This window comes from Rana temporaria, chromosome 2, assembly GCF_905171775.1.
Source record: "Rana temporaria chromosome 2, aRanTem1.1, whole genome shotgun sequence".
In the NCBI taxonomy this organism is placed as follows: Eukaryota; Metazoa; Chordata; class Amphibia; order Anura; family Ranidae; genus Rana; species Rana temporaria.
In genome coordinates, this window is record NC_053490.1 from 363,849,845 (window position 1) to 363,874,533 (window position 24,689).

General features: G+C 47.1%; 1 protein-coding gene across 1 annotated transcript in view; it reads left to right on the top strand.

Moving 5' to 3' along the window:
• Positions 1-3,843: 3,843 nt before the first annotated feature.
• Positions 3,844-24,689, top strand: part of SORT1 (sortilin 1) — a 132,457-nt gene continuing 111,611 nt past the window's right edge. Inside the window, exon 1 of the mRNA XM_040337651.1 lies at positions 3,844-4,196. Coding sequence (XP_040193585.1) covers positions 3,957-4,196 — 240 coding nt within the window. The 5' untranslated portion in view covers positions 3,844-3,956. The remainder of the gene's footprint in view (positions 4,197-24,689) is intronic.

The window sequence follows — 24,689 nt, forward strand, 5'->3', positions numbered from 1 at the left end:
GAGCCGCCGAGCAGGAAGCAGGGATGTGGCGCGGCGGGCAGCCGTGGTGTGCCCATCATACATAGATATGCAGCCACTGCAGTCAGCCAAAGGAGGCTCAGGAGACGTGGAGAGGCATGGCATGGCGCGCCGGGCAGCATTGTAATTCCCAGCCCACCCCTAATGACGCCCCTGGGAGGGGGTGTGACACAGAGAGAGAGAGAGAGAGGAGGGGGGGTTTACGCAGAGAGAGAGAGAGGAGGGGGGGGTGACACAGAAGAGGGGGGTGACACAGAGAGAGAGAGGAGGGGGGTGACACAGAGAGAGAGAGAGAGAGAGAGGAGGGGCCGTGACACAGGGAGAGAGAGAGAGGATGGGGGTGACAGAGAGAGAGAGGAGGGGGTTGACACAGAGAGAGAGGAGGGGGGTGACACAGAGAGAGAGGAGGGGGATGACACAGAGAGAGAGGAGGGGGGTGACAGAGAGAGAGGGGGGTGATACAGAGAGAGAGGAGGGGGTGGCACAGAGAGAGAGGAGGGGGTGACACAGAGAGAGGAGGGGGGTGACACAGAGAGAGGAGGGGGGTGACACAGAGAGAGAGGAGGGGGGTGACACAGAGAGAGAGGAGGGGGGTGACACAGAGAGAGGAGGGGGGGTGACACAGAGAGAGGGGGGGTGACACAGAGAGAGAGGAGGGGGTGACACCGAGAGAGGAGGGGGGTGACACAGAGAAAGGAGGGGGGGTGACACAGAGAGAGAGGGGGGTGACAGAGAGAGAGAGAGGGGGTGACACAGAGAGAGAGAGAGGGGGTGACACAGAGAGAGAGAGGGGGGCGACACAGAGAGAGAGGGGGGGTGACACAGAGAGGAGGGGGGTGACACAGAGAGAGGGGGGGGTGATACAGAGAGAGGAGGGGTGATTGACAGGAAGAGAGAGAGGGGGTGACACAGAGAGAGAGAGAGGGGGTGACACAGAGAGAGAGGGGGGTGACACAGAGAGAGAGGGGGTGACACAGAGAGAGAGGGGGGGTGACACAGAGAGAGGAGGGGGGGTGACACGGAGGGGGGGTGATTGACAGGAAGGGGGGTGATTGACAGGAAGGGGGCTGACAGAGCAGATGAGACCGACCTTAGGGAGACACACAGCAGGCAGGCTCGCCGCGCGGCCAATCGCAGACCTTCATGCTGACCCGTTCGGCCAATCACAGGGCACGCGCTGGTCTCAGACACACAGTAGGCGGGAGCAGGTGCGCCGCTAAGCCGATCGCAGACCTTCTGGGCTCAGACCGCACAGTGCCAGTGACATGACACTGATACTGTAGCGGGCAAAGGATGCGCGGCGCCACTCCAGATGCAGCCGGGGCAAGAGATCCGCTGCCACTTGCCACATTATGGTGGAATTTGTGCCCGGGTTTTCGCGAGCTGTGATGGCCGCACGGTGCCCCTATTGTTCAAGGCGCCCTGTGCGGTCGCACGGCTCGCACACCCCAAAGGCCGGCCCTGCACAGCAGGGTACAGGAGCAGAGCATGGAGGGGGACCGGAGCGGTACTCGGCGGGGGACACGAGCAGAGCATGGCGGGGGACACGAGCAGAGCATGGCGGGGGACACGAGCAGAGCATGGCGGGGGACACGAGCAGAGCATGGCGGGGGACACAAGCGGAGCATGGAGGGGGACCAATGCAGAGCATGGCAGGGTACAGGAGCAGAGCATGGAGGGGGACCGAAGCGGTACACGGCGGGGGACAGAAGCACCACTGACAAAGTATCGGATTAGGCATCGGAGCAAGTACTCAGGCAAATGCTTGGTATCGGCACCGATACCGATACTAGTATCGGGACAACCCTAACTGCAGCCCCTGTTCAAATCAAATCCGTGGACAAATTTGGTCCGGGGTCATTGTCCTCAATCCGGGGACTGTCCCTGAAAACCGGGGACATCTGGTCACCCTATCTGCAGCCTTCCTGTGTAAATCAGCTCTACTAAGAACCGGTCACAATCTCCTGTAATGCGAATTGGACAATTTGCAATAGTGTGAACCCAGCCTTAGCCCACGTTCACATAGGATCTGAATTGACATGCCGAATCCACCCAATTGCCGGCAATGGCACCGTCGGAATTAGTGCAACGCTGCCTCACTGATTCCCAAAAATAGTTCCTTCACTATGTAGCGCTACCCCCGCAGTAGCCGCTGGATAGAATAGGGATGTCGTGTTACCTTTGTGAGTGTCTAGGGGTAATGATGATAATGAGAGCAATAATGGAATGTCCAAGCAGCAGGTGTCTTTTCTGGTAGTTTTATTTCACCCAACACCGCAAAACAGTAACTTGAGGTAGATAGGTGAAAAGGAGAGTTGCAGATTCAGGCTCGAACAATACAGAAGCACTTTTACTTCGTCGCCACTCCAGCCGGAGTGGGTGTAGCGCATCTGGACAGGCCTCTCACACCGACCTGGCAGCCAGAGTATCACTCGGAAATTGAGGAGAAAGTAGTCTCTGCCACAGACTTAGTAGAAATGAATAGGTCAGAACGAGACCTCTGCCACAGGCCCCTTCTCCAGAACATAGATCGTGAAGTAAATCCTCCTTAGTAAATTTAGTGCCCGAATCTCCCTCAGGTAGTCTTTCAAATGGTCACCGACTGATAGGTTGCCAACAGACAAACTCCCAGTGTCCGGTCACCTCGATCCCCGATGGATTGTCTATGCCCTGTTGGATTGCCTGTCTCCGGGCTCTCCTCAGACTGACTCCCCACCTAACAGCACAACTCGCTTGGGATCTTCCTCAGAAAGTTGAGGGACCCAGTAGATGATTGGGGCCCCGCCATAACTTCAATCGCTCCGGGCCAGCATGGTCCCGGAACCGAGAACATCGCGTAGCACTTGCGCCCCGGCCTGGTAGGCCATATCGCTAGGGCCCGTGATGTGCGCACACCCTAAAGGTGGGTGCCGCACTCGGAACCACAAAAACGAACCACCCCGCCAAAAGGCGTCTGCCTCAGAAATACCCTCCCTTAGCATGCCCCGCAAGGAAAAAAACCTCACTGATTGGCTGCTGAAGAGAGGCACCCCTGCGTGGACCCCTCTGGTGCCATCTGTCTCCCCAAGGTGGAAAAGCATCTCTGGAACACAGAATGAAGCCACAGCGCAGCCCAACTCGGCAGAGACCCAATTTACATAAATGAACCGGATGTGAGCCAAGTAACTCTCTCATCCCCTTCTAAATTTAAGATAGCACCTGGACTGAAAGTACACAGGCGCTACAACTACTTTTGGCAACTTCGGGGGAGATTTGAATAGACACCTGTGCATGTACCCACAAATTGCCCTGGAAGTCAGATGGAAATGCCGGCCCTCAGTGTGAACATGAGCTGAGTGCGCATTCAGGGACGGCGTGTCTGCAGAGTTCTGTCCACACACAAACTTGCTGCAGCGAAGTGTGTTTAGCCAACTCTGAAGGCAACAAACTATCCACACCCTGTGGGAATGCAGCCAAACTATTTGTTGTCTAACATCTACTTCTTTGTCATCTACCTATTAGCAAATCCCTGCTGAGGGAAAAACGAAGAAGAAAATGAATGTGCAAACTTACATTTCACTCCCTTTATAATGGGCACTACATTGGAAGTTATTATAATGACTTTTATTGTCATCCTATAGGCAGACTTTGAAACCGTCAACTATCCTCACATTAGAAACTTTTTATTACCCCCTGTCACAGAGAACTGAGCAGAGCTTGCTTCCTAATTGCCCAATAGAAACGCACTACCGCAGCGGGAGCCAATCAGAAATAAGAGCCCAGCTGCCACCTGCTTATGGATGATGTAGCCTATGGGCGGACCTGTTCTGCGGGTCTGTTCTTCTTCCTGGCCAATAGAATACGTCGAAAGAAAGAGTGAAGGCTGCCATTACCAATAGGCGACGGGTCATATTGTACCTGTCAATGTGCTGGACGCGGTCGGGGAAGCTGTGGTAGAGATGTGGTGCCTGAACAGAAACGACCTCCGGGGTTTGTTGTTGTTGCTCGCCGTCAGGTTGGCGTGCGGTTTCCATCCTCGAGAGCAGCCGGACGGCAGCTCCACTGTATGGCGGCAGGAAAGCTCATGGAATCCTCGGGTGCGGAGGAGCTCGGGGAGCGCAGTGGAGTCGGGAACCGATGACGGCAATTGTCAACTGCCCATGGCCCTTCGTGCCATCCTAGGAAACGACACCTTGTTGGTGAGCAGGAGAAGGCGGGGCAAGGTTAATACCTGCCGTATGGTGTGATAGGAGAGGCCATGACCTGACAGTGGGGTGCTGTGTATGTATGTATGTATGTATGTTGGGGTTTCTCCACTGCCACCTTCTATGGTCACATCCAGACTCTTACTAGGAATTATTTAAAGGGCTATTCAACCCCAAAATGAGCATTATCATTTAACACCAAAAATCTAATATGCTTATCAATCATTAAATGTGGCGGCTGTATTAGTTTTCTTTTCTTTGACTTTTCACCTGGTGATCTGGCCAGTAACACACCTCCGGAGGAATGAGAACCGGAGGCACAGCAGCATTCCATTTTAGGGGGGGAGGAGAGTATAATGTGTATTTGCGGCTTTAAATATACTAACAAACTGCAGTCCAGCTCCCACAAATCTGTCACAGCAAACGTTCCCTCCCCCATGTTTATATGATCAAAAAAAAAAAGTGCAGGTCTTTTGAATATCATCCATGTAAACTGATCCATTCTGCTGGTGAGCTTTAACTTGTTTATAACAGATTTGTTGGCTGGATCACCAGATGAAAATAGAAGACCGCTTAAAGTGGAGGTTCACCCTAAAAACGAATTTTTAACATTAGAGCCAGCATAGTAAGGGCATATACTTTCGCAGGTTTTTTTTTTTTCTTCGCACTTACCTTTTATGTTCTGATTTGGTCCAGAGCTTCTGCGTTCTGAAGGCCCCCGGGACTGGGCGTTCCTATCCCTGCCTCAGGCTTCCGATGCTTGCGGGACTGGGCGTTCCTATCCTTCCGTTCGATGATTGACGGCTTGTGAAACAGGTGACCTGTCGCACAATGCGCGTCACCAGATTTCCAGAAATAGCCGAGCAGCGAGTGGGCACTATACGGCGCCTGTGCCTGCCGTGTAGAGCTGACTGCGCAGGCGCCGTATAGTGCCGACTTGCAGCTCGGCTATTTCCCGACATCTGGTGACGCGCGTTGTGCGACAGGTCACCTGTTTCACAAGCTGTCAATCATTGAACAGAAGGATAGGAACGCCGAGTCCCGCAGTCATCGGAACCCGGAAGCCCTGGACAAAAACAGAATATAAAGGTAAGTATGGAGGAAAAAAAAAAAAAAACCCCGCCAAAACTAAATGCCCTTACTATGCTGGCTCTGCTAGATGTAATATTAAAACATTTTTTTTGGGTGAACCCCCGCTTTAAAGCAGAGTTCCACCTAAAAGTGTCTGATCTGTCTGCAGCAATGTCGCAGTCCTGCTAAAAATCGCTGATCATTGCCATTACTAGTAAAAAAGATAAAATGAATATAAAAAATATAAATCTATCAGCTATTTTGTAGACGCTATAAGGCCCCTTTCAGACTGGGGCGGGAGCTGCGGTGGTGGTATACCGCCGCTAAAAATAGCGGCGCTATACCGCCGGAATTGCCGCGGGTATCAGCCGCTAGCGGTGCGGTATTAACCCCCGCTAGCGGCCGATAAAGAGTTAATACCGCCCGCAATGCGCCTCTATAGAGGCGCATTGCGGGCGGTATTGCCGCGGTTCCCATTGTTTTCAATGGGAAGGAGCGGTATACATGCCGCTCCTCTCACCGCTCCAAAGATGCTGCTGACAGGAGATTTTTTTTGTCTCCCGCCAGCGCATCGCCTCAGTGTGAAAGCCCTCGGGCTTTCACATTGAGTCTGCAGTGCAGGAGTTTTTCAGGCGGGATAGCAGCGCTATTTTTAGCGCTTTACCGCCTGAAAAACTCCTCAATGTGAAAGGGGCCTAACTTTTGTGCAAACCAATCAATATACACTTATTGTGATTTTTACCAAAAGAATGAAAAATGTTTGTTTTAAAAAAAGAAAAAGAAAAATTCCCTGTATAGTTGTTCTAGCAAAAAGTAAAAAAAATTGTGGAGGGAGGACATAGATTTTGTTTGGGTAAAGTGTCGCACGACCACGCAATTGTCGGTTAAAGCGACGCAGCGCCGTATCGCAAAAAAAATGTGGTCTGGTCATTAACCACTTAAGCCCCGGACCATATTGCTGGTCAAAGACCAGAGCACTTTTTGTGATTCGGCACTGCGTCGCTTTAACTGACAATTGCGCGGTCGTGTGACGTGGCTCCAAAACAAAATTTGGCGTCCTTTTTTTCCCACAAAGAGTTTTCTTTTGGTGGTATTTGCTCACCTCTGCGGTTTTTAGTTTTTGTGCTATAAACAAAAATAGAGCGACAATTTTGAAAAAAATGAATATTTTTTACCATAATAAATATCCCCCAAAAATATATAAAAAAAAATTAAAAAATTTTTCCTCAGTTTAGGGCGATACGTATTCTTCTACATATTTTTCGTAAAAAAAAAAAATCGCAATGAGCGTTTGGTTTGCGCAAAAGTTATAGCGTTTACAAAATAGGGGGTAGTTTTATGGCATTTTTATTAATATATATATTTTTTTTTTACTAGTAATGGCGGCGATCAGCCTTTTTTTTTGGGTACTGCGACATTACGGCAGACACTTTGGACACATTTTTGGGACCATTGGCATTTTTATAGCAAGCTTGGCATTGGCAAGCTGCAATATAATGTTTGCGTGTGTGTGTGTGCGTTTTCTTTTGTGTTGGAGACGGGTTTTTATTGCTGTCTGTGATGTTCGGAAGACAAGACACTTGCAGAAAGTGTACTGGAATCATGTACAGATAAGCGTTATGTATGTGGCTTTCATTAACCTCTATGGAACTAGATTTGCACTAAACTTGCACAGGACATAAAATCGCATTTTTTTGCTATAATAAATATCCCCCCCCCCAAAAAAAAATTATATATATATATATATAATCACACACACATTTTTTTTTTTTTCCCCTCAGTTTAGGCCGATACGTATTCTTCTTCTACATATTTTTGGTAAAAAAAATCGCAATAAGCTTTTGATTGGTTTGTGCAAAAGTTATAGCGTCTACAAAATATGGGATAGTTTTGGGCGGCGAACAGCGTTATTTATTTTTTGTTTTGTTACTGCGACATTATGGCAGACACATCGGACACTTTTGGTGCTATTTTTGGGACCATTCGCATTTACATGGCGATCAGTGCGATAAATTATGCACTTATTACTGTGTAAATGTGTCTGGCAGTGAAGGGGTTAACAAGGAGGAGGGGCTGAAGTGTGTCCTAGGGATGTGTTCTAACTGTGGGGGGGGGTGGGCTATGTGTGACACGACACTGATTACCGCTCCCGATTACTGGAAGCTGTGATCAGTGTCCGGTCACTAGGAAGACTGGGGAAATGCTTGTTTTACATCAGCATTTCCCCGTTCTTCCTCTCTGTGACTCGATCGTGAAAATCGAGTCCGCGGGACCTGCGATCACACTCGCACGCAGAGCTCGCGCGCGACCACAATGACGCTTCTTAAAGGCAACCTACAGGTATGTTAATCTGCCTGTACGTGCCATTCTGCCGACGTATAGCGGCGTGAGCCAGTGTCACTGTTGGTGCCACGTGCCAATCAGTGACATCTGTTGGTGCCACCTGCCAATGTCAAGTGCCACCTGCTAATCGGTGCCAACCAGTACTAGCCAGTGCCACCTGTTAGTGCCTGCCAGTGCCACCTGCCAATCAGTGCCAATTAGTTCCATCCAGTGCAACCTGCCAATCAGTGCCACTTGCCAGTGTCACCTGTCAGTGCTACCTGCCAAAAAAATCGGCATTGTATATCGACCGCAAAAATCGTCATCGTATATCGGCCGCACCGATTTCTAAATATCGGCATCGGCCAGAGAAAAACCTGTATCGGTCGACCTCTATTTTTAAGTTCTTGTTAGTATTTTGAATTAGCATGGCAGCCAATGGAGGAATTGGCACAGAGAGGTGGCAGACACTGAGAAGTTGGTGAGGTGGATGAGTCTGGCAGCAGATGCACTAGATCATTTTACAGTGGCCATACACTATTTGATACATGATCAATTTTTTTTCCAATGAATCTGTTCCGTTAGGAATAAACAACCCATTTAATGGGTATACCACACGGGTATATACATTTCTGCCGATGGTTAGTTGCAACCATATCTTATCGAGTCCACCATGTAATTTGAGCAGTATAAATACTATCACGTTCATGAGCAAAGTATCTTAGGGCTGCCAATCAATCGAAAATATTCAGTCCTGGCTGATCGACTTCATTTGATTGAATTTGCTCATAATTGAGTCTAAAGTGGGGTACACATAAGAAATTCGCACGAATGGTCGTACGGTTTTTCATGAAGATGCGTATCCCGATGTAACTGACAATGGTATAAACCTGTACGGAAATTCTCCAACTACAAAGGCAAATGTTCGTTCTTGTGTATGATCTCTATGTTTGTTTCCACCTTCTTCTTTTACTTATGATCATCCGCGTTTTTCTCTATTTGATTATTGTCGTACGATTAGAGAAACTGAGTTTATTCACTCTTGAGAAGAGGAGATTAAGGGGGGATATGATCGACGTGTATAAATATATAAGAGGTCCATATAGGGAACTTGGTGTTGAGTTATTCACTTTACAGTCATCAGAGGACACGGGGGCACTCTGGAAGAAAAGAGATTGAGCCCAGGTCCACGTTGGTGGCAGGTTCGAAATCATGCAAGTTCAAAACGGCAATGCAGTCTGACTTCGGGGCGATTTGACAGACATCTGTGCGGGTTCAACTCCCGCTAGCAGCCTAAAAAGGGTTAAAACCACCCGCAAACCTCCGCTGCAGTTCGGCCCATTGACTTCAATGGTCAGGACTTTTTTTACCGTCCTGGCAGCACAGGGCTTTCACACTGGAATGAAAGGAGAGGCTCTTTCAGGGCACTTTGCAGGTGCTATAGCGCTAAAAGTAGCACCTGAAAAGTGCCTCAGGGTGAAATTGCCCTAAATGTGTATGGTCACCATTAGATGAACTTTTTTTTTTTTTTTACAGTTTTGCTTTACCTGTTGGCATTAAAGGGGTGAGCCTCGTGATGATCAGGGGTTGTTGAACCACCAGGGTGCTGGCAATGCGGCAATAGCAAAAATAAATGGCCAACGCGAAACGCGTTGGCCATACTGATTTTTGTGGGCTTGCAGTGACTGTATGCACAGTTGAAAATAAAGACATCTCTTTTAAAGAAAATTTTGGAGTGCGGCTGTCCAGCTTTTGTTCTTTTATTTTTGCTAAAGGGGAATTGCAGTCTGCTCACATCATTTGTAATAAAAACATCTTTGCCATTCTGGAGGTTCCCTCCAACCACTTAACATATTAATTTATATATACTGTGATTTTGTACTTGCCAAATATGCTGCAGAAATCTCCCTCCACTAAGTCTGGCTGCAGCCATTTTAACTGTGGGCAGCTGAAGCTGCTGCCTGTTCACTTCCTGGATTTACACAGAAACAGAGGAATACCTCCTAGCTCTTTAGCTCTGATTTGCCCTCCTATGACTCACCCCCTCCTTCCTTGGAAACTCTCACGAGAGTGAGTGAGAGAGAGCTGTGTATGATGTCATACGCCTAGACTTTTTACCAGACAAGAAACAGGAAGTGGGCTGTATTAGGTTTTTACTGGCAAAAACAACATGTTTTACTTTCCAAAGTTAAAACAACAAGGGCAGAAGATTTAATATATGGAAAGATGAAAAAATGACTTGCTTCAAGGTTTTACATACATTAAAGCTTACAATCTAAGTTCCTTGCCTCACATACTGCGGCCCATTTAGTCAGGAGCCAAATCTGCCAACACATTTTTGGAGTGTGGGAGGTGAGTAGGTGACACTGTGGGATTCCCTCACTTTAGAAGGCTTTCCTCTCACTTCCTGTTGTGAATATGGGACAGGAAGTGGAGAAAAATCTCACCAATGGGACACAGATGGCAATAAAAATGCTGACAGGAGCTATAACCCTCCATTTACGCTATTCCAAATGAGGGAGAAAAAAGTTTTGCCTTTAGTGACACTTTAAGCTCTTTTTTTTTTTTTTTTATGTATTAATGACCTGGGCTATTGTATAGTAAGCACAAATTGTAACTTCCCTCCTCCTTAAGTAATCCTTGTTGTATACATTAACCACTTCCCGACCTCCTCATGTACATTTACGTCGGCAGAATGGCACGGACAGGCACATCAACGTACCTGTACGTGCCTGCCTAGACGTGGGTGGGGGGTCTGATCGGGACCCCCCCCCCCGGTACATGCGGAGGTCGGGTCCGCTCGGGGAGCGATCCGGGACGACGGCGCGGCTATTTGTTTATAGCCGCTCCGTCGCGATCGCTCTCCGGAGCTGAAGAACGGGGAGAGCCGTGTGTAAACACGGCTTCCCCGTGCTTCACTGTGGCGGCGCATCGATCGAGTGATCTCTTTTATAGGGAAGACTCGATCGATGATGTCATTCCTACAGCCACACCCCCCTACACTAGTAAACACACACAAAGTGAACACTAAATGTTACAGCGCCCCCTGTGTTTAACTCCCAAACTGCAACTGTCATTTTCACAATAAAGAATGCAATTTAAATGCATTTTTTGCTGTGAAAATGACAATGGTCCCAAAAATGTGTCAAAATTGTCCGAAGTGTCCGCCATAATGTCGCAGTCACGAAAAAAATCGCTGATCGCCGCCATTACTAGTAAAAAAAATAAAAAAAATAAAAATGCCAAAAAACTATCCCCTATTTTGTAAACGCTATAAATTTTGCGCAAACCAACCGTTAAACGATTATTGCGATTTTTTTTTTTTTTTTTTTTTTACCAAAAATAGGTAGAAGAATACGTATCGGCCTAAACTGAGGGAAAACAAAAATTTGTATATATGTTTTTGGGGGATATATATTACAGCAAAAAGTAAAAAATATTAAATTTTTTTTAAAATTGTCGCTCTATTTTTTGTTAATAGCGCAAAAAATAAAAACCGCAGAGGTGATCAAATACCACCAAAAGAAAGCTCTATTTGTGGGGAAAAAAGGACGCCAATTTTGTTTGGGAGCCACATCGCACGACTGCGCAATTGTCTGTTAAAGCGACGCAGTCCCGAACTGTAAAAACCCCTTGGGACTTTATCCAGCATATTGGTCCGGGGCTTAAGTGGTTAATGTATAAATGGAAAGTGTAACTAAACCTTGTATGTCCTTTACAGCCAAGGAAGCTGCCATCTTAGCTTCTGTTTGATCTGCAGTTGCACATGTAGTCAGTTGTGATACAGCCATTTGATAGATTGACTGTTGGGCTGGGAGTGGACATGAACACATAGTAACTATAATCCTTATCATTAAAGGTGTGTGGGAAACTATTAAAGCGAAACTAAAGCCCTGCTTTCAAAAACTGCGAACGGACAGGCTCTTGCGTGCAATGTCTCTCTTCTGTAATAAAAGAAGCCTGTCTGCTCAGTCTTTGCAGTTCAGCTCAGTTTACATTTTACCACAGCACCTGTGTGCTGAGATTACTGCACACCTGTGCGTGCGCAGGACTTGTGTCATCCCGCACCAGCCAGTTTTTGCGATTCGGCACTGCGTCGCTTTAACGGACAATTGCGCGATGTGGCTGCCAAACAAAATTGGTGTCCTTTTTTCCCCCACAAATAGAGCTTTCTTTTGGTGGTATTTGATCACCTCTGCGGTTTTTATTTTTTGCACTATAAACAAAAATAGAGCAACGATTTTGAAAAAAATGCAATATTTTTTACTTTTTGCTATAATTGCCCCCAAAAAGATATAAAAACTTTCATTTTTCCTCCTAAGTTTAGGCTGATACGTATTCTTCTTCTACCTTTGGTAAAAATCGCAATAAGCATTTATCGATTGGTTTGCGCAAAATTTATAGCCTTTACAAAATAGGAGATATTTTTATTAAATTTTTACTACTAATGGCGGCGATCAGCTTTTTTTTTTTTTTTTTAACGTGACTGCGACGTTATGGTGGACACATGGGGCAATTTTGACACATTTTTGGGACCATTGTAATTTTCACAGCAAAAAATGCTATAAAAATGCATTGTTTACTGTGAAAATGACAATTGCAGTTTGGGGGGCGCTGTAGGGGTTATGTGTGATCTCATATGTTTTTCTAACTGTAGGGGGGCGGGGCTGGACATGTGATGTCATAGATTGTGTTTCCCTATATTAGGGAACACACGATCAATGAATCTGCCACTGTGAAGAACGGGGAAGCTCTGTTTCTCTTATCGTCCATGGACGGACACAGCTCCTTAAGTCTTGACAAGTGGGTTATGTTCCTTGTTTACTAGTGAGGACTAGGCAGAAACATGTTAAATGATTAAATACATGTTACATTAAAAGAGTTGAACAGCCCCATCCAGGGGGCGGTCCCTCCAGACATAACCCTCCTCACTGCAGCATGCAGCCTCAGTTTCGTTCTGCCTAGCAAGGAGAAAGGACGTATGGCTCCCTTTGGGCCCAGCGCCCTGAGGAGAAATTTTATTTTCACTTTTTCGCGAAGAATCTTCTTTCTACTGTTGGCTGAGTGACAGGCTGGATATTATAGATCCTTGTAGTCTACTCAGTCTGACCAGCAAGCGTGGGCACACCTATGCAAAGAGGCTTGGTCTGCCACGCCGTACCCCATGACTCCTGGGGTGGCCAGTGAGCTTTGCTCTGAGGTCTACATATGACTGGGCTGTGGTGTTGCCTCACTCACAGTGGACCGGTCCGACAGCTACCTCCATTGCGGTTGTAGGTCTGTCAGGAATGCGCCAGCAAGTCCTCGCTCGGACTGGTAAGTACAGTCCCTCCCGCTTCGGTGGGTTGGTACGGCTGGGGTTCGGGGGTTCACCTCTCCCTTCCCTTGCTCTTTTCTCTCTGCTGCATTGTTAAAATGTTATTTTATACATATACAACATGTATATTGTCAGGGGGGGGGGCCTGCCTGAGGCGACGCTGGTGCAATTTTTTGGGTGGTTTTTCAATTGTATTGAAAACCCCATTGGTGGCCATTTTGTCGTAGCCGCGCCATTGCGCAGGCTAAATTGCGGTCGGCCATTTTCCTGTGGCCGTGTTCTGAACACTCGGCGGTCATCTTTGGATGGTCCTGGCCCCTAGTGCTGTATCCTCTGGCACACACAGGTCCCTTCGGCTGCCGCAAGTTACCTCACGGGTTCTTTCCTCCCCACACGCCGCTGTTATAACTGGGGCTTTCCTGTGAGGGGCTTTGTCTTTTTGGAACTTTGTAAGCCTTAAAAGGCTTTTACTGTTTAAATGCGGCATTTTGCTGCCATCCTGCGAACCCTCCCAGTGGAGGCTCAGCTGGGGGACTAAAACGTCCCTGGGTGCGTAAGCTGATAGCGCCAGCACCCAAACTCGCCAATGTATGTAGCTTCCCCTGCCCGTCTCTGGGGTGGAGGGTCGACTTTCTGTTCACAACTGGGTGAACCTCCCTGATCTCCGACCTGTGGGTCTGCGAGATGGTGTCTTTGGAGTTCTAGATAGGGTTCCTTCCGATCCACCAAACTGATTTCTTCCCTCGTGTCTCCCTCTCCCGGCTTGTCAGTCTGCCTTGGGGCAGTGTGGTACTTGCTAGGCTGCGGGGTAATTTTACCTTCCTGCAGGTCTAGAGGTGTGAGGGATTCTATCCATATCTGTTCCCAAAGATGGACAGGGTCTGTCCGATTTTGGTCCTCAGGGGCCTAAGATGCCTTGTGGTAGCTGCGCTCCATCTGGGGGACTTTCTGGTGTCCTTGGACATCAGGATGCATACATGCATATCCCACTTTGCGCGAGTCACGGAGGTTTCTGTGCCTCGCGATGGGGAGGCCCACTGTCTGTTGTGGCCCTTCCTTTTTGATCTGGCGCCTGCACCACAGGTTTTCTCCAAGGTATCCTAACCTTGTTGGAACAGCGAGGCTTAGCCATCATGGGCTACTTTGACAACTTTCTGACTCCAGAGTTAGTGTGTGTGTGTGTGTGTGTGTGTGTGTGTGTGTGTTTGTTTTTTTTTTTTTTTTTTTTCCCAGAGGGAAATACTGTCCGAGTGGTACAAATCTCTTGTCTCTGAATCGTCGGGTTCAGGTGCGCCACCTAGTCCGCGTCTCCCTGAATTGGTGGCTGAGATCCCCGGTTCTTCGGTCCGGGAAATAGTCTTTCTTTTTGTGGAAGGTGATTACGACGGACGCCAACCTTTCGTGTTGTGGGAGCCCCTGGGGGGTCCAGTCGGCCCAGAGTCGCTGGACTTGAGTGAACCTATGGCCACGCCTCCCTGTATGCGCCCGCTTTCGTCTGTCCTCAGTAACTACCCAGGGTCGGGCCTGGTTAGTACCTGGGTGGGGGTTCCACCTGGGAATACCAGGTGCTGTAGACCCTGTCTACCATATTTGTCCTAGTACTTTGGGCAATCAGGCTATGCCTCTCCTCGTGGTCAAGGAGGTTGCTAGGTCGTCCGATCTAGATTCAGCCTGACAACGCCACGGCCGTGACTTGCCTTGTCTTCCATCAGGTATACCGGCAGGCGGACTACTGGAGTCGTCTGATGCTGGTCCAGGACGACTGGTCTTGGTACTTGGAGTCAACTCCTTTGCAGGAGGTGTCTTACAGGGCATGGATCTCCTAGCCGCTCGTCTCAGCCGCAAGGGTGTCAAAACTTGTGGCCAGGTATGGTGATCCTGTACAGACGCGCCAGTCGCGTTGGTGGCCCTGTGGGGTATGTATCAACGACATTATGTTTTTTCCTCCTTTGTAGTGGCCTCCCCGGCTGCTCCGCAGAGTGGAGGCTGGGGAATCCCAATGATTCTAATCGCTCCAGATTGGCCTTTGGGTCCTTGGTTCGCCGATATCTGGCGCCTTGTGGCGGAGGTATCCTGGTGGTTGCCAGGGTGGGAGTTCCTTCTGTCCCTAGGCCACATACTTCCTCCTGTTGTACAGTCACTGACTTGCTCAACAGGGCTATTGGAAGCCAGACTTTAAGAGACCGGGGTCTGTCTGACTCGGTCATCTCAATCATGCTGAGGGCACGGTGGTCTTCTTCCGGGGAATCTACCATCGCATCTGGCAGGCTTACATCTCTTGATACGAAGAGATGGAGTGTCGTCCACGGACATACTCGGTGTCCAGGGTCCTGCTGTTTTTTACAGCCTGGAGTGGATCTAAAAATTGCTTAAAGCACTGTTTGGGGGCAGATTTCAGCCCTGGTTGTGTTCTTCAGTGGCCTTTTTTTGCAGCCCGTTCCCTGGTGGGTACCTTTTTGTGCAGGGGGTTAGTCCTATACTTTCCCCTCTGGGCCCATCTCTTCCTCCATGAGTTTTTACTCTGGTGCTCTCTGTTCTTCAGGAACCTTTCTTTTTAGAAACCTCAAGAGATTTTCTTGACGGCTATCTCAGAAGGTGGCCCCTTTAGTGGCCTTTACCTCTGTTAGAGGGGTTTCTTGGTTGGCGGCCTTGTCCTGCAAGCCGCCATGCTTGGCCCTCTGTAGGATTAGATGATGGTGCGCCCGCGACTTTCCCTTCTTCCGAAGGTGGTTTCGAACTTTAGCCGGGATAAGAACATTGTTCTTTCATCCTTCTGTCCTCGACTGGCGCATCCTACGGAGGTTGCCTTTCATACTTTAGGCGCGGTACTCACTTGCGGGTGTACCAGCCTGCTACGGCTCAGCTTCGGAGATCTGACTCTTTTTTTTGTGTCTGTGTCTGGCCCACAAAAGGGGCCTGGTGGTCTACTCGACCACCTCTTTTTCGGTGGATCAGGCAGGCTGTCATACGGCCCTATGCTCTTAGCGAGCGGGCCCCCCTTGCCGGTCAGGGCACTTTCGACCAGGGCAATGGTGCTTCCTGGGTCTTTTTCCGACTGCATGTGTCGGTATCACGGGTGTGCGAGGTGGCGACTTACTTGTCCGTTCACGCTTTTCCCAGAATTACGTGGTTGCTGTGAGTACATCTTATGATGCTTCCTTCGGCCGCTAGCTTTTGCAGGCGGCTGTTTAGGACTGCACCTCCTCCGTTGAGGAGCTCTGTTTGTTTTGGGGTGAAGCTAAGATTGGTTTTACTGATATATTTCCCACCCCTCGTTTTGACACTGCTTGGGGACGTCCCACTTGTCAAGACTTAAGGAGCTGTGTCCGTCCATGGACGATAAGAGAAAATAGGATTTTTTTTGTACTCACCGTAAAATCCTTTTCTCTGACGTCCATGGACGGACACCGCTCCCACCCCCCCTTTTTTAGGTTTGTACTGCTTGTTACGAACTGAGGCTGCATGCTGCAGTGAGGAGGGTTATGTCTGGAGGGACCGCCCCCTGGGCGGGGCTGTTCAACTCTTTTAATGTAACATGTATTTAACCATTTAACATGTTTCTGCCTAGTCCTCTCCTGTAAACAGGGAACATAACCCACTTGTCAAGACATAAGGAGCTGTGTCCGTCCATGGACGTCAGAGAAAAGGATTTTACGGTGAGTACAAAAAATCCTATTTTTACACACAGCTCTACCCGTTCTTCAGCTCCGGGGACCGATGGCGGGACTCCATCGGGTCCCGCGGCCGCGGAGCTTCGGACCGGTGCTCGCGACCCCCAGCTGGGTACTTAAAGAGGACGTACAGGTACGTGCTTGTGCCATTCTGCCGACGTATATCTGCAGGAGGCGGTCCTTAAGTGGTTAAATTGGTGGGTTTAGTTCTGCTTTAATACTAAATGGTCATGGCTGTTATGGGGGGGGAATAATAAATATATAATATTATACTCTGTCTCTCACCGACCACTTTATTAGGTACACCTTGCTAGTACCTGGTTGGACCCCTTTGCCTTCAGAACTGCCTTAATTCTTTGTGGCATAGATTCAACAGGTGTTGGAAACATTCCTCAGATTTTGGTCCATATTGACATGATAGTATCGCACAACCTCGAAGGCCATTGGAGTACAATGAACTCCTTGTCATGTTCAAGAACCCAGTGGTGAGATGATTGGAGCTTTGTGACATGGTGCGTTATCCTGCTGGAAGTAGCCATCAGAAGATGGGTACACTGAAGTCCTAAAGGGTTGGACCTGGTCAGCAACAATACTCATGTAGGCCGCAGCATTTAAATGATGCTCAATTGGTACTAAGGGGACTGAAGTGTGCCAAGAAAATATTCCCCACACAGTTACTTCACCACCAGCCTGACCCATTGATACAAGGCAGGATGGATCCATGCTTTCATGTTTTTTTTTTTGCCAAATTTTGACCCAACCATCTGAATCTCGCAGCTGAAATCAAGACTCGTCAGACCAGGCAATGTTTTTCCAATCTTTGTCCAATTTAGGTGACCTTTCCAAATTGTAGCCTCGGTTTCCTGTGTTTAGCTGACAGGAGTTGCCTCCAATGTGGTCTTCTGCTGCTGTAGCCCATTGGCTTCAAGGTTCGATGTGTTGTGCGTTCAGAGATGGTATTCTGCATACCTTGGTTGTAACAAATGGTTATTTGGGTTACTGCTTGCCTTTCTATCTCAAACCAGCCAGCTCATTCTCCTCTGACCTCAGAAAGGCTTTCTTGTCCACACAACTGCCGCTCACTGGATATTTTTCTTTTTTGGACCATTCTCTGTAAAGCCTAGATATGGGTGTGTGTGAAAATCCCAGTAGATCATCAGTTTTCAGTTGCCTGGCACCAGCAACCATGCCATGTCCAGTCACTTAAATCGATTTTCTTCCCCAATTCAGGTGCTCGGTTTAACCTTCAAGTTGTAGTCATTACGTCTTGATGCCTAAATGCAAATGATTTGCTGCCATGTGATTGGCTGATTAGCAATTTGTATTACCAAGCAATGAACAGGTGTACATAATAAAATGGTGTGTGTTAGGAGTAGAGGCCGACCGATATATCGGCCGGCCGATATTCAGTCATTTTGGAAAAATCGGCATCGGCCGATTTATTATCCAAATGTGGCCGATATTTAGCAGATCTGCATCAGCAGAGTGTGGAGAAGGAAGGAGGAACATGGGGTTCCCCCTCCCTTCTCCACACTGTCTGCAGAGCAGTGCCGTGTGTGTGAAACACTAAGGAGATAGAGAATGGAGCTGTCGGACTGATGTCGGGGTGGGTGGGACCCAGGGTGGACTGGACTCAGCTGTCCAACACCAGCCAATGGGATGAGATCATTGGCTGGATAGCTGCCCACCCGGGTCCCGCCCACCTCCAACATCACGATGAATCTGAGCTTCTCTCTCCCTCTCCCTCTCCCTCTCCCTCCTTCCCTCCTCTCACAGTTTCACAGCACGTAGCTGATAATGTGTGAAACTCTCTCTCCATACAGTTTCACATGGTGCTGCAGAGAGAGAGAGAGAGGCTCAGATCCATCGTGATGTTGAAGGTGGGCGGGACCCAGGATGGGCGGGACAGCTATCCAGCCAATGATCTCATCCCATTGGCTGGTGTTGGACAGCTGAGTCCCGCCCAACCCGGGTCCCGCCCACCTTCAACATCACAATGAATCTGAGCTCCTCTCTGCAGCACCATGTGAAACTGTATAGAGAGTTTCACACATTATCAGCTACATTATGTGCTGTGAAACCTGCCAATGCCAATTAGTGCCACCTGCCAATGCCAACCAGTGCCATCTGCCAGTGCTAACTATTGCCAACCAGTTTCACCTGCCAATGCCATCCAGTGCCACATGCCAATTAGTGCCACGTGCCAGTGTCATTCAGTGCCACCTGCCAATCAGTGCCATCTGCTATTGCCAATTGGTTCCATCCAGTGCAACCTGCCAGTGCCAATTAGCGCCACCTGCCAAAAAATAAAAATCGGCCTAAACTATAGGCTGCAAAAATCGGCATCATATATCGGCCGCCCCAAATTCTAAATATCGGTATCCGCCAGAGAAAAACACATATCGGTCGACCTCTAGTTATGAGTACCATTTTAGAATTCAATACAAGAGGGATCAGAGAATGCTGCTAGTTATATTACAATCTAAAATCAAAACCTACAATACAGAAGAAGGGGCAAGTGATGCCAAAAAGGGAATAATTGTGAGGGGTGAGCTCATAGAAAAGGTAAAAGTACAGTTTATTATTAGAGGCAGGGCAGATGGGTTTTCAGCCAGCCATTCTTAACCAGGGTTCCTCCAGAGATTGCTAGGTGAACCTTGAACTGTGGCTTGACTAGCCTTCTATATGATGGTGCTGGGTTAGTTAGGAGGGCCAGCGCCACATGGTAGAGCCAGCAGTATAACAATGGTTTTATAACGTGTCTGAAAGGGGGACTGTAACGGAACGTCCCACACTCCGCTGGAGTGCTTCCGTCATATACCGCTTCCTATCAGTCTGGATATAGATATCAGATATTCCAGCTGCCCTCAACACACAATGAGACGAGACTTGTTTGTGTGCTGAACATGGAGTGTTTAATAGAACCAAGAATGCAACCTTATATACAGTTTAAAGAGGTAACCAGAACATAAATTAACATGAGCTAATTAACTACAGCTGATGACTCGTACCCCTGACCTTTAATACACATTGTCATCAATAGACCTTCACACAATACAGGGTCAATTAGCACAAGCCACAATGAATGATCCTCAGAAGCCATCCTAGATTCATTTACATCACACCAGACAGGTGGGCTGGAGTTGATGACATTAACACCTAACAGTATGTGTCCCCACATTATGAATGAGTCACTCTTTCAATTAACCTGTTGTTGAGTTCAGAATCAACAAACAGCAACCAGTTCTCACAGATTTCCTGGAATATATTCTTGATAATAATTACATAATTATCCCCTCTTAGGTAGTCCAAGATATAATTTTTCAGTCATCCTATGCCCCTAGTGGACATGGGATGATTTTAGACATAAGATGGTCAGTCTGTCACAGGGACATTCTGGTTACCGCTGTCAGAGCATTCTTCCCACTGTTCACCAATGTTAAAATGGTTGTAAAGTCAGATTGGTGTTACTGCCAGGCCCTCCCAGTGATATCTGCTCCGCCCCTCCCGCTAAACCCCTTCTGAAAGAAGGTGTTTAGTGGCATCATTTTAAACAAACCTTTTACACTGTGTAGTATACCTTTTTGGAATAACGGAGGGGCTGGCAGTATCCCTTTTTCTGTGTTTGCTGCCCGCTACTAATAGCGGCAGGGGGGGGGAGGAGATCGCTCGCACACAGGAGTGTCCAATGGCTCTAGTTCACACCAGTGCATTCAGTTTGTCAGTTTCTGCACAGAACTGCATCTGGTGTGAACTGGTCCTAAGGCCTGATTCACACCTATGCAGTTTTAGTGCTTTTTTGCAGATTTTCACTACAATCCATTTAACATGGTTTCCTATGGAACACGTTCTGTAGTGCAAAATGCATAGTGTGAATCAAACCTAAGGCTCGATTTACACCTATGCATGTTGCTTTTGAGCGTTTTTGCGGTGCTTGCTGCGTTTTTTGACGCACGATTTTTTTTTTTTTTTTTTTACATTTTCTTTAGTAACCAGCTAAAAACAGGTTAAAAAACTTGCGTTTTTTGGATGCGGGTCCATTGAACTCTATTACATGCAAAACGCTGCTTTTTGCAGGAAAAAAAAAGTCCCCGACCCTTTCCAAAAATGCAGAGTTACAAAAAAGCATTGATGTGAACATGTTCCATAGGAAACTATGTTAACCAGTTAGCAACCGCCCTATAGACAAAATACGTCTACAAGGCGGTTGCTTAACTCTGGGAGGGCGTCAATGTACGTCCTCCCAGAATCGCGCTCCCGCGCGCCCTGTGGGGCACGCACACGGGAGTCTCCGTGATCGCCGGGTCCTCCGGACCCGACGGATCACGGTAAATCGACGCTGATAGCGGCGGTTTACCACGTGATCGCTCCATCCAATGACGGAGCAATCACTAGTAAACAAACCGGCGTCATGTGATGACGCCGGTTCCTCCCTCTCCTCTCTGTACCGAACGGTACAGTGTGAGAGAGGAGAGAGAGCGGAAGCAGCAGCAGCTGCTGCGGGCTGGATCTGTGACACATGTAGTCACAGATCCAGCCATCCATCCCTCCCTGTGCAATACTCTGCAATGCCCCGCAATACTCTGCAATGCCCCGCAATACTCTGCAATGCCCCGCAATACTCTGCAATGCCCCGCAATACTCTGCAATGCCCCGCAATACTCTGCAATGCCCCGCAATACTCTGCAATGCCCCGCAATACTCTGCAATGCCCCGCAATGCCCCGCAATACCCCACAATACCCCGCAACGTCGTCTATGGGGATTTTTAAGTAGCAAAGTTTGGCGCCATTCCACGAGCGTGTGCAATTTTGAAGGGTGACATGTTGGGTATCTATTTACTCGGCGTAACTTCATCTTTCACATTTATGCAAAAGAATGAAGAAAAAATACTAAATTTGCCAAATTTTATAACAGAAACAAAGAAAAATTATTATTTTTTACAGAATTTTTTTATCTTTTTTCTCTTATAGCGCAAAAAATAAAAAACCCAACGGTGATTAAATACCACCAAAAGAAAGCTCTATTTGTGTGAAAAAAAGGACGAAAATTTCATTTGGGTACAGTGTTGTATGACTGAGTAATTGTCATTCAAATTGTGAGAGCACCGAAAGCTGAAAATTGGTCTGGTTATTAAGGGGGTTTACGTGCCCAGTGGTCAAGTGGTTAAAAAAATGTTCATGCAAAATGCATCAAAAAACGCATTAGTGTGAATGGAGCCTAAAGGCAAATAGTCTGTGCATTGCAAGTGCAGTTGCTCTAGATCAGAGGGGGGACATGCAAGGGGGACACACACACACATATGCATTTTGCAGATTTGCACTACAGAACGTGTTCCATAGGAAACCATGTTAAATGGACTGTAGTGCAAATCTGCAAAAAGCACTAAAACTGCATAGGTGTGAATCGGGCCTTAGGGCCAGTTCACACCAGATGCAGTTCTGTGCAGAATCTGACGAACTGAATGCACTGGTGTGAACTAAAGCCATTGTACTACATGGAAAACACTGCATGCGTTTTTACAGCCAGTTCACACCACAAAAATGCACTCTGGATACGTTCAGATCAGTTTTTGCTTACAGTTCACATTACACGCCGTTCCAGTGCGCTATTAAACAAATGCACCATGCTATTCTTCTTTTTTTTTTTTTTTTTTTATTGGAAACTGACTGCACTGGTGTGAACTAGAGCCATTGGAATACATGGCAAATGCTTTGCATATATTTTCAGTGCAGAAAAAAAGCGCATGGAACAGCATCTGGTGTGACCTAGCACTTGGAAAATCAACCCCACAGTTGCGTACCTGCCTAAAATAACATGAGTTTGTACACTATAGTTTTATTGTCCTGGTGCTACTTGGTGTAAGCCGAAAGGAATAAAGAATGAGTTGTTTCTACACAACTACTTTTGTTTAGAAAGGTGTCTGTTGGTATAATAACTCGATGGCCTGACAGGTTGGGAGGTGCTCGGACTTCCTTGTTTACTCCTGGATAGCAACCAATAGTTTGCTGCCACTTCCATCTTTTTGATCACAACTATTTAGATTTATTGCCATGTGCCTTTTTAATATAAAAGTCACAGGTATCTATGAATATGCAACTAAAGTATTAACTGTTCATATAGCTGTTGTGCTGTCCAAATGCTTGCTGAAAGTTTTACACACACACACACACACACTTTGCATGATATGCAAAAACTAATAACTGACCAACCTTAAACTATGCACATTACATTATTTTTTCCCCTCTTTATTCTCTGCTCCATATGCAAAGCTAAACCAGAATCTAAATGCAAAAAATGGCATAGGGGACGGCGCCTTAGGAAATGTAACCTGGCAAAAATGTTGCACAACACTTGAAAAACCAGACATGCAAGTCGCAGATCATTAAGCTCAGCAATTGGGTTGTACAGTTTCAGTAAAGGACACAGCTTTATGAGAAGCCAAGCAGACAATGACCTGCTGATTCGCTATTCCATTACATTTAGTGTTTCAAAACCTGTACATAACACTATTGGGGTTGATTTACTAAAACTTCAAGTGAAATGGTGCGATTTCAAAGTAGAATCAATGTGAACCGGGGCTTAGGAGCAGTTGGACATTTTATTTCTGAAGCCCCTGAACTCTCCGCTGTTATCCTATGTGTCCTTGTACACATAGTTGTTTAGAGGAGTTTACTGGCATTTCTCTGAAAGCACAAAAACCACATTCAGAACAAGAGTTTACCGCCATTTGAAATGCCAAATGTGCCTAAACGCAAGGCGACCTTGGCACTTCAGCAGTTATTCATTTCAATGGCCCGAATAAATGTAAAATTCTGAGCAATGAAATAAACTCCCGAATTCTGCTAAACTGGTTAAAAAAACAAATCGGCTTTAGGTGAGTTTTTAAAGCTGATTTTTCTCTTGTCAGGAGAAACCGTGTTTATAATAAACCATGCATAAATCCCTTCGGAAGGATGCAGGTTGCCAGAATCGTAGGGTATACAAAAAAAAACAGCTTTCACTAGCGGAAGTAATTCCAGATGCAGAACATCGCATATACACAGATAGGAACAGAACAGTTTTCACACGTGTGTGTGTGTGTGTGTGTGTGTGTGTGTGTGTGTGTGTTTATTTTAATTTTTTTGGCTTCCTTTCAGGCCGATATCGGGTGCTGCTATTCTGTACACTTAAAATGTTTGTTTATTACACTGTCCTTTTTTCTATTCCTCTTTTTAATTCTGTCACAAGGAATGTAAACATCCCTCCATGCACACAGAAGCTGATTAACTGCAGTTTATTGGCTCTTTGGCTTTTTTCAAAAGCTCATAAACTGAACTCTGTTAGCCTATGTGCCCATGCACACATGGGCGTTTTTTAGTGTTAATGAGCTTTGGAGTTTATTTTTTTTTATTTTTTTTTCTGAATGCCCGAAATTTGCATTCAAAGTGCTGTTTTTCGGCGGGGCTAAACGCTCAAGCGTGTTTGTTTTGTTTGTTTTTTTTTATATATTTTTATTTTTTTATCCATTGGTAAAAAAAAAAGCTGAAAAACGCTATTGCTAGAGCCCAAGACCTCAAACCCCTCCTACACTTGAAAGTATTCAAAACATCAAGATCGTGTTTTTTTGACTACTTTTCTATTTTATTTTTTTCTTTTTAAACTGGTGCCTTTAAAGAGGAAGTAATCCCTCTTTAAAAACAAAACAAAAAACCCTGCAAGACAAAGGTATTACTTACCCGAGAACGAAGCCCCTGCAGTGGTCCTCGGACACCTCCATCGCCGGAATGACTTCGGGTATCGCTGCTTCGGCGCTGTGACTGGCCGGAGCAGCGATGACGTCAGTCCCACGCATGCGCGCGGGAGCCGCCACTAACGGCACGCTCAGTGTACCTGCACGCTGTTGTCTACAACGCATGCGCCGTAGACTTAGGTGCCGTCTTTCTTGGAAATATCTCCTTAACCGTGTAGGTTAAAGAGATATATTTCTTGGACCTACAGGTAAGCCTTTATCTACGCTTACCTGTAGGTCAAAGTGGTCTGTTAGGCTGCATTCACACCTGAGCGTAGGTAGTTTTTCCGGCGTTTTGTCGCGCGTTTTCATGCTTATTTGCGCGTTTGCATACAG